The sequence below is a fragment of the Malurus melanocephalus genome, unplaced genomic scaffold (genome assembly GCF_030028575.1).
Source record: "Malurus melanocephalus ecotype Western Australia unplaced genomic scaffold, MMel_1.1 scaffold_327, whole genome shotgun sequence".
Taxonomy (NCBI): Eukaryota; Metazoa; Chordata; class Aves; order Passeriformes; family Maluridae; genus Malurus; species Malurus melanocephalus.
Window position 1 is genome coordinate 380,363 of NW_026623559.1, and position 16,845 is coordinate 397,207.

General features: G+C 40.8%; 1 protein-coding gene across 1 annotated transcript; it reads left to right on the forward strand.

Annotated features, from left to right (window-relative positions):
- Window positions 1-5: 5 nt before the first annotated feature.
- SIRT1 (sirtuin 1) lies at window positions 6-15,677 on the forward strand (the record flags this gene model as incomplete). The annotated part of the gene is made up of 9 exons (XM_057377846.1): window positions 6-141; window positions 2,579-2,695; window positions 3,585-3,826; window positions 5,030-5,182; window positions 6,270-6,417; window positions 8,785-8,864; window positions 11,273-11,459; window positions 12,183-12,743; window positions 13,657-15,677. Coding segments are annotated over 9 exons (1,947 nt in total), but the record flags the coding sequence as incomplete, so codon positions are not given.
- Window positions 15,678-16,845: the final 1,168 nt, after the last annotated feature.

The following is a 16,845-nucleotide window of genomic DNA, read 5'->3' on the forward strand; positions in this document are numbered from 1 at the left end:
CCCGGGCGGAGCCGCCTCCGCGGTGGGAGCAGGGGGAGGGCGCGGAGGCGGCGCCCGGCGAAGACGCGGCGGAGGCGGCCCCGGGCTGCGGGCGGGCGCAGTGTTCGAACGGGGCGGCCGCGGCGCCGACCCCGCATCCCGGTGAGGACCGACCCCTCCCTTCTCCCCTCCCTCCCCTCCTCCGCGGGTCCCTCCTCCCCGCACGGCGCCAGCCCCGGGTGTCTGACGGGGCCCGGTGTCAGCCGGCCCGGGCCGCGGTGAGCGCGGGCCCCGCGTCCCCATCGCCCCGCGCAGGGAGCGAACGCCGGCSAGCGCTGCTGATCCACGGCAGCTCCGAGCGCTCCCTGTCAGGGCCTCCTGCACCTTGTGCGGGCGCCGCGCAGGGACAGCGGCTCGGCTCTCAGCCCCGAAAACATTGATTCTGCTGTGTTGCTGGCAAAAAGTTATTAAAAATGAAAAATCATAAGACCGGTTTCTTTTTCATAATCTCTGCCGTGTTAATTATCTTATTTCCGATCCTTTGAAACTTGTACATAAAGCTCAGGAGCACCAGTCTTGACCAGTTCTTTAAATAACGTCRAGTGACAGTCTTGGTTAAGATTTCAGTGACTGCAGCACGAAACTGAACTATAATCTTGYTAAAAAGTTTCTTTCAGATCGTACTTGAAGTGTACTGGTGGGCAGCATCACTGTGAAAGTACCTCACAATACAAACAGATCGGGTTTGAGTTGTTTCTTGTTGGAGTTGTTCATTTTGGTTTTGGGTTTTTTTTTTTTTAAGCAGTGCTTTGAAAGGCTTATTAAAATGTATCAGACACTGCATTCTGCCAGTACAGTCTCTACATTTTATCCTGGAATGCAAAGATAATTTATCTTTAGGTCCCTAGTAAAACTCTACAGAAAATGTCTRTCTGTGCAAAAGCAATGCAAAAGCAACAGAGTTGTAGGATAAACCTGGAACAGCCTCAGTATTTAAAAACCCCATTTGAAAGTTCAGACCAAAGTTAATGATCTCTTAGCAGTGCCTCACACAAAGCCTTTAGCTCAGGTCCCTCACATCCTCAGGTATGTTTTGCTGTGGCTGGCTTAGTTCCGGCAAGCATTACTCTCTCTGGTCCTTTGAGGAATACRCAGTGAATGTATTCCTCAGTGTTACAAAGTGTTACTTTATCCTGCTTGTATCTGTCGCTGTTTCTTCATTCCCAGACRCTGTGACYTGTATGTGAGGTGTCTYTCACAGAGTAAGCTTCGGTTCTTGATACAGAAACCCTCTAAGTTGCTTAAGTTAAACTCGCACCTCACAGTTACTGATGTCTACTAATCCACTTTTTCCTTCTCCAAAATGCTTAATATYGTCACTGACTTCATACATAACGAGGTGGAACTGGAATGCTGTAAATACACAGATTAATAGGAAATTGTAATGTCCATGAGGACCTGTGGCCTCAGGAGGACAAGACAGCAAAAACAAACAGCAAATTTCTGTCATCGACCTCTTTTCGTTCTAATAAAAAACAAAGAATTTATGCCAACAAGGGAAAGAACAACACAACCTCCAAATAAAAAAAGGGTGACGGGTTTTTTTTTGTGTTCTTTATTTGAGAATCAAGTGGAGTAACAGCTAAAATAGTGCAAGGGGTTCTTAATTTCTTCAGAGGGAGACTGAAAACTATTATAGTGATTCCTGGCTTTAGAGAGCACAACTGAAATTTGTTCTTTGTTCATATCTTAGATTTTCAAAAAATTAAGCTACAGCTGCTGAGGTTATTTCTAATAAAGCCAATAAAAAAGGTTTAGTAATCTAAATTCTAATAAGCTGCTCAGGTTACAATTTCGATCTTCCCTTCAATGTGAACTCAGAACTAAGTGTCTTGTTGTCCTCTGGACATCGAGGTCTGAGATGAAGTCAGATTGAGTTACTCTGGCTTAAGGATGGGTTGAGCTGAGCTGCCTGTAGCTCTCTGAGCCAAACCCAGCTGCAGTGGCAAATGGGTGACAGAAACTTAGTGAAGATGGTTCAGAGGAGCTTGTTTTGTCTCACAACTGAAATATCATAAAGTCATCTGTTGCAGCTCAGCTGCAAGGTCACACCCTCACAAAATTCTGTAAATTTGTTGTAGCAAATGCGCGTTTGTGGGTTTCTTTCAAAATGCTGTTAAAATGCTGTAAAAACCTAGTCAAAGACCATTTTCAGTGGTGACACATTTTCATTTACCCAGYTTTTCAGTGAGCTGAATGCAGGGAGAATTGTTAGGGAAAGGCATTTTTAAAGATACTTTCAAAACATTTGGATTTTTTTTCTATGATGCAATGTCCATAATGCCCAGCACTTTAGAGAATGAGATTTCACCAAGGTCAGCACCCACCTCTCTGAAGTCCAGCATTAAGACAGCAAATCCTGCAGCAAATCTGCCTACTATCTGAAAGTGTATCTATAAACATAAGAAAAACAGACATTTTCTGTGCCTAAGTGAAGAAATTACCTATTGAGCATGTGATTTTAGTTTTGATGATGCATTTAAATATATACCTGTGCCCTTGGGCTGGAGTGTAACACCCTGGTCGTGCTGTCTTGCAGATAACTTCCTCTTCAGCGATGAAATCATAGCCAATGGTTTTCACTCCTGTGACAGTGATGAAGAAGACAGAGCCTCTCATGCAAGTTCTAGTGACTGGACCCCAAGACCACGTATAGGTAGAAGCCTGAAGCATCTTTTTAAATGCTCTTTACCTTTGAATAGTCACTTAATTCTCCCCAGTTGTCAAATGATTTTTCCTGTTGCAAAAAAAAATTGGCAGTTAGTACTTCTGAACAGCTTAGAGGTGTTGGCTGTATTCTGTATGTTATTTAAAGAGTTTAAAAATGAACCCCCTGAAACTTGCTGTATTTTGATGAAAATTGTCAGTGTCTTATTTTTTAGTAGAAATCTTGCCATGATCCCTATTAAAAGCATACACACTCACTGAATTGAACTGATGTATGGAATATTTCTAGTGTGCCTACTTAGTATTAATTCTTTAACGAGCAAGAAGATGATCATTGTATGATATAAGGACAGTGAGCCCTAATATGGAGTGTTTCTGGAAAGACTGATTTGGCTGATTTGGCTTTAGGAGGTCATGTCCAAAATAATTCATGTTGGATGACCAAAAGAACAACAAAAATCCATGGATTGTTGTGCTTTMTGTATCTATTTAGAGTGATGGCTTATACCACTAGAAMGTGTATSTATGCTTGTTGTSTCTTCAGCTTATTCCTGTAAATAAYGAATGTTGGGAAMATACAGATGGTGACACRTTGTGAAAATCCTGCTGCACCTCTAAAAGCCATTAAGTTTGCTCTGGAATTTCTGCCTTGACTGASCTATTAAATCCTTCATGGGTTAACATAAAATAATGATAAACAAATAAAATCCCCAGCTCTCATTTCAGAATACCAAAATACAGACAGGATGGTTGATGAATGGAGCATTGAATTGGATTCCTGAAACTGTATAGCATGCATTAATAAATGAAACAATGACCATGATCATCTACATTACTTGACTCTATTTTAATAATTTGTATTTTTAAAATTTTCTTAGGTCCCTACACTTTTGTTCAGCAGCATCTCATGTTGGGTACAGACCCACGGACGATTCTGAAGGACCTGCTGCCAGAAACGATCCCCCCACCTGAACTGGATGACATGACTCTGTGGCAAATTGTCATCAACATTCTTTCAGAGCCACCAAAAAGGAAGAAGAGGAAAGATATTAACACCATTGATGATGCTGTGAAACTTTTGCAGGAATGCAAAAAGATCATGGTRTTGACTGGAGCTGGGGTAGGTATTRCTGCAAYAACMGTGGGAAAATATGGAGACTAAGGCTGCTTGAATAATTCAGTACAGCATCCAGGGGATGGAACCAAATCACTGTGCTGGAGGGGGAAGAGTCCAGTCCACTGCAAGGACTGGAGCTGACATTGGAAATTACACCATCTCTCTTATAACAAATTATTAGACACAGAAACTTTTAAATAGCTGCTTCTATGCAAAATAGTTATTGAAAAAGAACACATTACCTGTTCAGAACATTTGCTATCCTGGTAATTTTTTCATTTCAGAAAAATGATTTTTAAAAACAAAATCTCTGGGTGTGTTAAAACACCAGATGGAGCTTGAGGGATTAGAAAAATAGAACTTGAAAAGAAAATATAAAGAGTTGGGGGACAGAGGAGGAGGATGATCATAAGGGGAGTTGGATCAGATTTCAGCAGACTGTTACTTTTCACATTTTCTCCTTCGTGATGGTGATTTGGCTTCTCACTGTTTGACTAAAGAACATTTCTGAACTGCTGCACATTTGCAGCTCTGTACCTGTGTACCAGATCATTTCTTGCTTCTGTTGTTCACACATGGTGTGACACATTTCAGAGCAGATGAGKAATTCAAATCAGCTTTTAGAAGAGCACTGCTACTCCCAATCTTGCTCTCTCCTTACTTTCATACACCTGTCTTCTCCTCTTCCCATGCTATTTTGGGGTAGTCTGAGACATGAATTTTAGTCCTACTGCAATGCTTTGCTAAGCAATGTTTATAAATAAACAATTTTTACCAAAAGGGGTTTATTCTTCAGAAGTAAGAATACACTTKTCAAAAGTAAGACTCTTCTGTTACTATGTTAACATAAAAAAATTTAAAATGTCAACCACCATATGTAAACCTGAGCTGGCAGGTCAGTGAACATTTGCTAATTATATTTAATGCAACAATAATCTAAATTTTTGTTCGTATCTTACAAAACTGACAGTGGTAAAAGCAAGTTCAGGTATCCTCTTACTGCATGTGCAGACTAAAAGGTTTACTGTCGAATTGTCAAATTTTGTTTCTATGCTGTTTCTACTGATTGTTATATTGGACCAAAAAAAAAAGAGAATCTGGACTGATTCTGTTCATAATAAATGTGGTTTCCCAGAGTTTGTATCATAGCAAGTTATAGTCCACTCGGTAGTTTCACTTATTTCAGATTGCAAAAATATATTTCAGGTGTCTGTGTCTTGTGGAATACCCGACTTTAGATCCAGAGATGGCATCTATGCACGCCTTGCTGTAGACTTCCCAGACCTCCCAGATCCTCAAGCAATGTTTGATATAGAATACTTCAGAAAGGATCCCAGGCCGTTTTTTAAGTTTGCGAAGGTATGGTTTGTCAGCAGTTCTTGTCTTGGTCAGTAAAGACAGATAGCAATATTAAAATGCATAAATCAGTTAAAAATGAGAACTATTTAGCAACATTCTCTCTTTTTGAAGCTTATTTTACTGTTCCTGKGGTAGGTTCATGATACACACAACCATTTGAGATGGTTGAAAAGATCTCAGTGATATTAAACAGTTTCAAAAGCAGTGATTACTTCTCTTACACAAGAAGGAATTGTAGAAGCTGTAGATATATGGAGAAACAAACAAAAAAAACCCCTAACTGCATTTAGTGTTCAATTTCCTTGGGACAAAAAAAAAATCAAACCCATGAAATAAGAATTGCTGCAGGACCAGTAAGGACTTGTGACAATCAATCACCACTGGTTGTGCTCAGTCTTTCTCCCCTGTGCTCACAATTGATCTACTCACTACTGGTCTGTCATGYTACAAAGATTGGAAAAGAAAACCCAATGTGTTCTTWGCTTGGCTTTCTCTGAAAGCCTCCTATCCACAGACTAACAAATTTTGAAGTTTATTAGTATACTCAGTTCCTCTGGGTTTTCATATTAAAAAACCACCACCCRCCAGAAACAAAAACACCAAAAAAACCCCCATAAACCCACCCCAAACCAAAAAACACCACAGCAAGAAAAAAAAAATCAACTTATTTGAAGCCTGTCTATATACAGGTTGTAYCAGAAAAGTCCAAATCCAATTTAGCTGATACTTTTAAGGGTATTTTTTTACTTTTTCATTCCTTTTCTGTCCATCAGAATACATGTCTCTGCTAATAAATATTGAGGTGATTTGACACAAAGGAGAAAAAGCTTTCATAATTCTCAAAACCAGGAAAAGATCTAAGCGTTGCTTTTCTACTGTGTAAAGAACAAAATGCCAAGTTGCATGGAGCAGCTGATGGTGCCATGATCAGAAGCTGAGTTGTGGGGAGGAGTTGATCCCAGAGCTGCAGTGAAGGGCACAGGGAGGGACTCTGGGAATGGCTGCTGTGGGCACTGGGGACTCTGTTCAGCTCACTTAAAGGCTCTGCATCCATTGCCACTGCCTAATGTGCTTCTGAATTCCCTAGGAAATCTATCCAGGACAATTCCAGCCATCCCTYTGTCACAAGTTCATTGCTTTGATGGATAAAGAAGGAAAACTACTTCGCAACTATACTCAGAACATAGACACACTGGAACAGGTTGCAGGAATCCAGAGGATCATACAATGTCATGGTTAGTGGRTTTAGTTTCACTTATTTTCCTTGTGGGAATGCTTACTGGTGCATGTGACAAGGTAATTGCTGTTGGAATAAACTTTCTTTGCTTGAATTCCTGTCTCTCACCAACAAATATTCTGCTTTTTAAATGTTGAAGTTTTTTTGTAGACAGCTTATGTATTTAAATCAGAAGTGTTTCAAGTGGAAATAACTCCTTTCAGGAAYTGAGCTTGATAAAGTCTCTGTGTGTCAGTGAAGATCCACACCCTGCTGGCACAAGCTTAGACTGTAACTTCTAAAATGCATTTGGTGCTTCTTGATCTGTGTGAGAACATAACATGAAAACTAATCTTGCCATAGGTCCCTTCCCCTTTCCATCAATGAAATGGGAGTCTGGGTGTTATCTGACTATTTGGGTTATATTCCACTGAAATCTTAAAATATCCTGACACTTCAGTGACTCCACCTCATGTATAAAACATTGAGGATTAATCACCAGTTCAGTTGAACTGAAGATCATCTTGTTACACATTGTGTCATACACATTCTGTAATTATGATGCCTAATTAAGTGGAATTGCTTTAATTGCTTGATATGCTTTCCATTTCCAAGGACTTGCATATCTCAAGCTGAAAGTCCAAGGATTAATTTTCAAGCAAAGTAGGCAGAAAATTAGTTTTTAAATGCATGTTTGGATTCCTTAGTAAACTTCAGACAAATAAATAGTCCAAAAGCAGTGCTGGCATGTTTATAAGGCCCATCTATCTAACTGCACCTTTTCCAGGTGCCAAACTGACTTGGTTCCTATATCTACAAAACTTTGCTCAGTGCCAGATCCGTGGRTTTTCATTCTGCAGGCAGAGCAAGCACAGTGCTCTGAATGGGGCCCAGGCAGCACACAGCACACAGCAGCATCTGCCTGTCAGCTCCCAACCCCTGTGCTCRCTCCCATCTGTGCTTGGTGTGTCACACATTTGCTTTTGGTTGTCACTCCATCTGAGGCACTYAGCACAAACCTCTWACRGAGCTGGATTTTTGCACATCACTGYTGTGCTCAAGCTSCCCGTTTTTCCAGTTGTACACYCAGTGGCCGGWTCACAGACCATCTTTAGTGCATGTCCTGTATAAGGTGATTCTAAATTAAACAGATTCTTTAAAAGCAAACTGTGCACTGGGAGATTTTGAGATCTTTGGAAATTAGCAAAGGTGGTTTTGAGCACATCGAGCTTCATCTGACCTACAGTTGCTGCTCTTTACCAAATGGTTGTTGCCTAATGGTGGTGGCTAAAGAGAAACTCTTCTGTGGGTTCACACTGCTGTATTTATTCTACTTTTTCCTCTGGCTGGAGCATTGAATGGCAAGTTAATCATGAGCAGTTAACAAAGAACCTTGCAGTGATTTGGGGAGTTCATATGTGAACCTTCAGACCCATTTGTCACTGCAGACAGTTTCTACTATGAAAACTGTGGGATCTGAGATGTATTTTGTATTTAAAGTGGCTTTTGTATTCAAGCAGTGTGTCTGGAATGAGATTGTGTTCCTTGCCAGTGCTGGAGCTGAGTGACCAGAGGCCATGGCTTGCTGGCTATGAATGCCTCATGCACTGGCACCAAACTTGTGATGGTGAAAAATAATTCGTCTAACAGAATTGCAGGGGGGTAGCAGCAGATRCCTCAGAGTTGGGCCTGCAAGCTGACACGTGTCCCTAACACGCTGCACAAAGCTCTAAATTATTATTGCTGTCAGCCCATTAGAATGAGCCAATAACTGTCCTACCCAGCACAGTCCTTGGAATCCCTCAGGTTGTGGGAGCTGCAATGCTGAGCAAGGGTTCAGAAGCTGTGCAGTTTGCAGGCCAGCAGTGATCAGCAGACCCGAGCTGCCATAGCTCATAAATGATCTGCTCCAGGTTTTTCTGGCTTTCACTCTTTGTCTTACCCAAATACAATACCCTGAAAGCATACTGGTTTTACTAAGGCATTTTCTTAGTTATTCTGTCCTACAGTTTGCTGAGTTGCTGTGGGTTCCTGTTTGCAGGAACAGGTTCCTGATGCTGTTTGTACAATGAGGAGAAGGGCAGTCTCTGTTCTCTGCTCCTTGTCTGTGCTTCCACAGCTCAGGGGAAGGAGAGAGCACAGAATCATTTGTGTTGACATGCATGTGGTATATTGCTGCTCCTGAAACAATTTCTGCTGACTAACACCTAGAAGAACAAYTTCTAGCACTACAAGTATCTCCTCTTAATTTTACATTACCTTTTCTAATGCCTGATTTCTGTAGCACTGCAACGTAACATCCTTTTTGTCAAAACAGCTTGGGCATAAGACCAAATCTGAATGGCTGAAAAAGTCCTGATGCTACCCTCTGGGTTTTTCCCCTCAGGTTCCTTTGCAACAGCTTCCTGCCTGATCTGTAAATACAGAGTTGATTGTGAAGTTGTTCGAGCAGATATTTTCAATCAGGTAAAAAAATCTACTTTAACTCACTGCAGCTTTCTAATAAGTAATTCTCTCAAAAAACCCAAATGAAACCCCAGGCCACCACACTGGGATTGCTTACAAGATCTGCTTTKAAAAGGCTSCATATATTTGCATGTATTTCATAAAAGTGCCTCTCTGTATTTTAGCATTTCCTCTGGTATTTAAAGTATACTCACTGTACTGCAAAAATCAGAACAAAACCCTAAGTTTTTAATGGCTCCTCTGAGAAAAAGCAGAGGTTAAATGGTAAGTAGAAAGTTGGATTTGTACCTGGTTTGTGTTAATCTGAACTCACAGTCACRCTGAGAAAGAGTTCTTAGCCTTTTRTAACATTGGCTGCTCTTTGAGCATGTATTAAAAATGTCTTTTATACAGCAGCTGATGCAAGGAGAAATTGCTAACCACAGAGCAGGMTCWGAGCAAGGATCAAATGGGATGTTGGTGTTGCTTTCTAGGACTYCTGAACTACTCCATATTCCAAACTCCCCATGTGTGGGTATCAAGTGACCCAGGAYCAGGGCAGGAGTTGGTTTTGCTCTGTCAGAGCAGATGAACCCTTAACTTGGAGAGACCCTTTTTGCCTTTGCCTTTCTTCCCCTTCTTTTGAAGGAATGGAGGTGATGATCCTGTGATCAAAAAGATCTTGTTTATGCAAATGAAAGGCACTCTTTCTGCAGGCCCATTGGTTTATTAGAGAAATGCTTCAGAGTCCAGTTGCAGCTTTAGATCAGACACATGGAAGGGATATAAATCCTTCAGGTGTTACATTTGAAATGGAATTCAGCTAAAGCCCTTTCAGAAGACATGTTTGAGTTAAAGCTTTAAGAAATGTGAATCTCATAAGCCTGAAGCCTTGTAACACTGCAATATTGAATGTGCARTCTGGTTTACTTTGCTATTAAGAATATTATTTTTGAGAACTTTTTATCCTACARATGTTTTTTGCTCCTTTACCTCTAGAGCCAGTTGACTGGATTATAATTTCTCTAATATGTAAAGATCTGAGGAAAAAATTCAAACTCATTCTATCCATCTGCTCCTTTTGGGGAATTTTTAACTTGGTTTCCCTTGACTGTGGGATTATCGGCTGCTCTCTAGCTCAGGTGTAGGGTGAAGGTTTTCTCCATACCAGCTCCCAGATCTTGTGCCAAATTGCTTCTTAGGCATCCCTCCCACAAGGTTTTTCTTTGTTCAAAGACTTCAATTTTTGAGAAAAATCCTTTGACACTAGAGGAAGGCCTTCTACTTGTGACATTTTCTCATTTGGAGRTTCTTATTACCCACTCTCCCACTGCAGGCATCCATAAAACTATTTTTTTTATTTGAACTTTCTGCATTCCATATTATTTTTTTCTGCAGCTCTTCTCTGTACAGGAGAGACTCAATATGCATTTAAATGTCAGTTTTSAGATATATTTCCATCACAATAGGTAATATACATCTCTTTACATGTTTATAGTTCTAATTTGTTAGCTTGTGATGTTTCCGTATGGTCGCAGCTACTTAGATTTATTCTGGAGCATCATATTTTAACACCACAGCTGAGAAGAGCTGAATTATTAGAAGGAAAATTGCAAAGTAATGTGTGTAGATCTATCCCTCACCTTCTTGCTTTTCTTCTCTCTGAAAAAGTCTTAGGAGAGGAAAGAGCTGACAGAGGTCCCAAACATTAGAAACATCCTAGTTTGAGTAGAAAAGGGAATCTACTTCTCCACAAACTTTGTTGGTGAAGCAGGATTCTGCTCTGTTTCTGGAGGAATTAGAAGAGTTTAAAACAGAGACCAAGCAAAAATTCTGTTCTCTGTTCTTGTCCTGTATGCTCTTAGGTARYTGCCTGTCACAGKGYYCTGTAGCTTTGTGTGTATAACACAYGTAACCTTTTGGARGRGAGGAGAAACTCCAAGTAAAAAAATCCTCAACTGGAAGCYGACAGTGAAATCTGTTTTTGCTCTGGTTGAACTCAGGAAAACACACTCCTGTCAGGTGGGAGGTGTGCTCAGTTGGTGCTGTGTGGTCAGGTGAGGCTGGTGGTGTAGACCTGCCTGCCTTCTCCTTTTGTTCCTGTGGTATCTTGATCTCCCTGGGCAGTTCCTGCAGGCAGGGGTAAGAAGTGTAGCTGCCTGTACATCCCCAGAACAGTGAAATGAGGAAACACCACTGAAACTTTGCTGTGTTTGCCCAAACAAGAGGCTGTGAATGATGTGAGTTTGTCCAAGCAAGCCCCGAGCTGCAGTAACAGGAGGTGTTGTGGTGCAGGTGGTGTCCCACTACATCCCCAGAACAGTGAAATGAGGAAACTTAGCTGTGTTTGCCCAAACAAGAACATGTGAATGATTGAGTTTGTCCAAGCACAGCCCCGAGCTGCAGTAACAGGAGGTGTTGTGGTGCAGGTGGTGCCCCGCTGTCCCTGCTGTCCCCCCGAGGAGCCGCTCGCTATCATGAAGCCGGACATTGTGTTCTTCGGGGAGAACCTGCCCGAGCAGTTCCACCGTGCCATGAAGTATGACAAAAATGAAGTGGATCTCCTTATTGTCATTGGGTCTTCACTCAAAGTAAGACCAGTAGCATTGATTCCAAGTAAGTGACTGTCGCTGGTAACACTTTCTTTAAAAAATTTGGATCAGAAGTGGAATTCTCGGTTAAGAAGCTCTAAGAAAGCCCTTTGGCTCAACTGAGTGAGCACCACATTTTTTAAGATGAAAGCTGCTTGCCTGTTTAAAGCTGAAATGGAAAATTGAGAAAGTAACAAATTCTGAGTGTTTTTTCTACGCTCCAGGTAGATCTCAAGGTAATTAAATGATTATCAGAAAAACTCCTCTCTTAAACCTGAATGACTTTGTTCTAAGATACAGTTCATTTCTCCCCCTTCTTGCAATATGCTTTCAAAGTTACCTGAAGGATTTAGAACAGAAGCATCTCAAATCAGTATATTCTTCACCTGCACTTAAGTACATAAAACAAATGCACAAAACAAGTATAATTCAAAGAGATTAAAAAGATTTCATTCTTTAACACTTGACCAAACATTACTGTAGCCAGTAGTCTGTGCATGTTTCTCAGTGATTKAGGAATGCTTTTAACTGGAAAAAATGGGGAGGGGGGGAAAACATCTAAGCTGGCTACAGTAGGCATAACACCTCAAACTGCTGTTGTTTTGGGATTGGCTTGGTCTCTTCCTGATCTGGCTGTTTTTATCTTGTTGCAAGTGAAGGCATGAAGAGAAGCCTGAGCTGTCTCAGTAGGTCTCTGCTGAAAGTAAACCCCAAATGATTATTTCTGAATTCTCTTTTCCATATATAGGTTCCATCCCCCATGAAGTGCCTCAGATCTTAATTAATAGGGAACCTTTGCCTCATCTACACTTTGACGTGGAGCTTCTCGGAGACTGTGAYGTTATTATTAATGAATTATGTCAGAGGTTGGGTAGTGAATACACAAAACTTTGCTACAACTCAGTGAAACTTTCCGAAATCACAGAAAAGCCTCCACGGCCGCACAAGGAGCTCGAAGTGCTCTCAGCTGAGCTCCCACCAACCCCTCTGAACATTTCAGAAGGCTCCAGTTCCCCAGAAAGGATGACCCCACCTGAGACTGCGGTGGCATCTTCACAACACCCACCTGAATGTAAGGTAGAAAACTCTGAGCCTGCCTCAGAAACTAAAGGGACCTGCTCAGAGGAGACGCTTCAGGACACACAGATGTCATCAGAAAACGCTGAAAATCCTGCTAGTGAGCTTATGAACTCTGAAACAATGAAGGAAAATGGATCTAATGATGGAGAGAATAAAGAGAAGAGTGAAATAGTGAAGAAGTGCTGGGTAAACAGATCTGCAAAAGAACAGATTAGCAAAAGGCTGGATGGTAAGTGTTAAAGCTTTTCAGTRTTTTGCTTCTCTTTGGCTGATATGTTTATGCTAGACTGAAAGTGATAAATGAGATATTCTTGAGGCAATCARTGGGTTTTGGTGGCTATTTTTGTTCAGACAAGTGTCTACATAACTCTCATTGAACCATTTATCTCTTTTGGAGAAGCCAGTAGGAAATATTTTTTGTATTTCATAATAGGTTTTATAATCAGTGATCACATCCTCACCTAAAAGATCAAAGTTTAGGAGGCTGAAGGTAGGTACCAAAAAATAAGATTTTAAATCCTTTTAAATCCCTTCTTAAGATTTTAAAATGCATTTTCAGAAAAACTAGTTTGATTCTGAGATGTTCAGAAGTTGGTCATAGTAGAGCATGATTTGGTATGGCAGTAGAGCTGGAAGACAAAGTCATGACAGGACTTAAAAATCTCACAGCTGAAGCAAGGCTYATGTTGAAGGAAACTTTAGACTTGSCRAGGAGGCCCTCCAGTATGCAGTCTTGTAACTGATGTAAGGAGCCAAGAACTAAACTGCCATTTTCCCAAGGAAAGGCTGGGTTTAGACTTTGATACTCCATGCAGGGGGCTYCCATTCTGTCACAGGCAGAGGAAGTCTAGCAGTGAATGCATGTTCCCATGAAAAAAGCTGCTCAACAATCAGCATAAACTCTCCTTGGTGCCAGAGGGAGGGGGAGGAGGAACGCTGAGCTTTCCAGTGACACATCTGCTTTGTCCTCTATAACAAATACACATACACGGACAGAAATGCATTTGCACATCACCTGATTTGTCAGCTAAGAGTCACTGTTGAAAACAGATCTATGCAGGTACCTTCTAAGCAGCAGTCTGCCAGATCTTGCATCAATCAGTTACGTGAGCCTGTCGTTGACTGTTGAAATTCTGTTTCAGGTACTCAGTATCTGTTTTTGCCACCCAATCGCTATATCTTCCATGGTGCCGAGGTTTACTCGGATTCTGAAGACGATATCATATCTTCCAGCTCTTGTGGCAGCAGTAGTGAGAGCGGCTCGTGCCGCAGTCAGAGCTTAGATGTGGAGGACGAGAGTGAGATGGAGGAGTTTTACAATGGCTTAGAGGATGAGGATGCTCCTGAGCGGGAAGAGGAGCCTGCCTTTGGGGAGGATGGAGCTGAACAGGATGAATTGGCAGCTGAGGAATCAGCTGATCCAAATGAAGCTGCAGGGACTGAACATCCAAGCAACACGCTGTAAARTGATCGCTGACTGGTTACAGGAACTTCCCACCAGCATTAGGAGCTTTGGCATGTCAGAATGAATGTTTACGTCTGAATTTAGAGCAACAAAACCATAAGGATGTAGTGTTTATAAATAACTAAAACAGATTTTCATGCTTAGTTTTTTACCTTTTTCAATAAAAATCTATTACTGCGCACTCAACACTAACTCATCTTTTTTTTAAGGTACTAGGATTATCTAAACAACTGTCACTATGTTCACTTTTAAGTTCATCTGTTTGATCAGGCATCCATGTATATAATACATATTTTTGCTTAATAAATTTCAGCTTATATTATTTTTAAACAGTTTTAAAAAAGCCATTGGAATGTTAAACTAATATAAAGGGAACAGCTAATTTAGACCAAAGAATGGTATTTTCACACCTCTTGCTTTGTAACACTTTGGTTTATTTAAAACCTTCTTATGTTTAGGCTAAACCTTTCATTCACGCCTAGTCTGTCATTAAACACTGGCATTTTCTAAGATCTAGTGTGGCAGCTAATTTTTTTTTTGCTTTAACAGTTACTTTATATGTTTGAGACATACTTAATTGCGAGCAGATAGCGAAACGGAAACGAGACAGTAGCGCTTGAGGAATCAAATGGATTTTAGACTGATCAAGAAGTGCTGTGAAAATGCTTAGGTTGCTGAGTTTAATACTTCCTGTGGACATGAAGCGATGTTGACACTGGCTCCTTAGCAATTAGAATCTGGCATTTCAGACAGAAAGGATCCCCCCCCTCAGTAGGAGTCTGTCCCGCTGTATCCAGAGGTCACATCTAGAGCAGCTTGCTTTATAAATAGCATTTGAGGAATTGCCAAGGCTCCAGTGTGGAAGCAGAGTTCAGAGGAGTGTTCCTACCAGCGTGTGAGAAGGCACAGAAATGAAGCTCTTCCTTCRTCCTTACTGATGCAACAAAGCCAGGAGAGAGTGACTCCGCCAGCAGGAGCCACGGATGAACGTGCTGAGCTGCTGTTCCAGCCGGGAACCTCCAGCTGCAGCACCACCTTGGATACCAAAAGCAACGGGGCTGCACCCACTCTGCCGTCTCAAGTGCTAGGCTGCCTTAAAACTGGATGTTGCAAATGTTCAAGTGCAGATTGTTTCCAGGCCTTTAGAACTATTTTGTAAAATTGCACAGTGCAGTAGTAAGTGAAASAGCATTTTTCTATAAACCACTTTTTCAACATTGGCCCAAATGAACTCTACGATGTAGATTATTCATATACTTTGCTTTAATATTTATTACATTTTGAAAGATGTATAGTAGCTGTTCTTTGAACATAATACAACAGTTAATAAATATTTAAGAACAGCCTCCTGTATTCATCGGGAAATGTTGGCATGTTGTCTCATTGTCCAAATTTAATACAGCTCTTATTTGGCTACACTAAAGAATGCAATATGTTTAGTTTTCACTTGCATGTCACAATGTATTAGTTTGTGCTATAGGAGATATTTTAAATTTAAATACTTTGTTTTAAATTATTTTTACAGTGAGGATTGTTTTCTGCTCTTTTATATTGTATATAGTGTCTTTTATGTAATCTACTGGCATATGTTTTGTAGAAGACTGTTTAAAATGACTTGGCTATCTTCCTGCWACTTTTGAAATACAAAACCAGTGTTTTATACTCGTACATTCTGTTCTAAAGTCTATTAAAACTGTCATTTGATTTCTGGTTTCTGTTAATTTCTAGCTATACCTTAGAAACTTTCAAAGATGCCCTAGAAAGTCAAGTATACCCTCGCTAATGGAAGGCGTTACAAAGGAAATGGCTTTTTTCCGTCTGGGGGGGAAAAAAAAGCCTGACTGAAGCTCCCCTGCAGCTCCCTGGGGGCTGCAGCAGTGCTGAGCCCACCCCAGACTGCACAGATCCCCTCCTTTGGCCCTCAAGGCCAGGGCCCAGTTTCATTAATTCCCCACTCTGGAACACCTTCCTGTGTGGATGAATCCACTGTGCTTCTGAACCTCCATCCCTGGGACAGAAACTAATTTGTGTTAAGAAAAAAAAAAGAGATGATGAAAACTCACACACTTGAGACACAAAGCATTAAAAATAGTTACTCTTACACATGCAGATGTTTCCCTATCAATTACTTAGTATTCTGAAGGACTGGAAAACATTTTCCCTGCTTGAAYAGAACAACTGCACCTTTTTCTGCATCTAGATGAAGTTGCATTTCAATCTTTCCTCTGTCTTTGCTAATAATTGAACAGAAGAGAAACCCCAAACTATAATGTGTTCCCTTACTCCTCCAATTCACACATTGCCCTTGTCTTTCAAGAGTATTTATAACAACCCTAAAGCAAATGGTGGGCATGAGGAAACACTGCTATCACAGCTTTTTGACATTCCCAAATATTCAGCACTTGCATGAAATTTATATGGAAGCATAGCAGAACGCATCCAGGTCCAGCTGTCATTTGTACAATCTCAAAAAAGCAGATCACTTATTTTCCTCATAATCTGCATTACTACCCTAGGAAAACATCTTAGCCCTTAAYATTTCTATTAAACAGATGCACTGAAAAAAAAAAGGCAAAGCACAAGCATTTGTTTGCCATTCCCCAGCCACCTTCTAGGCTATTCTGGTACATTAGACACAATAATAACCTTGCAAAAATATTTAAAGTGAYACATATTTAGTCATAATTTCTTCTTAACRGCCATGCATTTTCTACAGATCTGGCTTGAATCCAGTACCTTTTTAATTAGCATTTTTGATCATGGAAAATAGACAGTGTTTCCAAATGCATGACAACAAAGGGTCASACAACATCCAGTTAGGAGGGACTATAAAATCACAAAATTCTAACCAAACTAGCATTCAGAA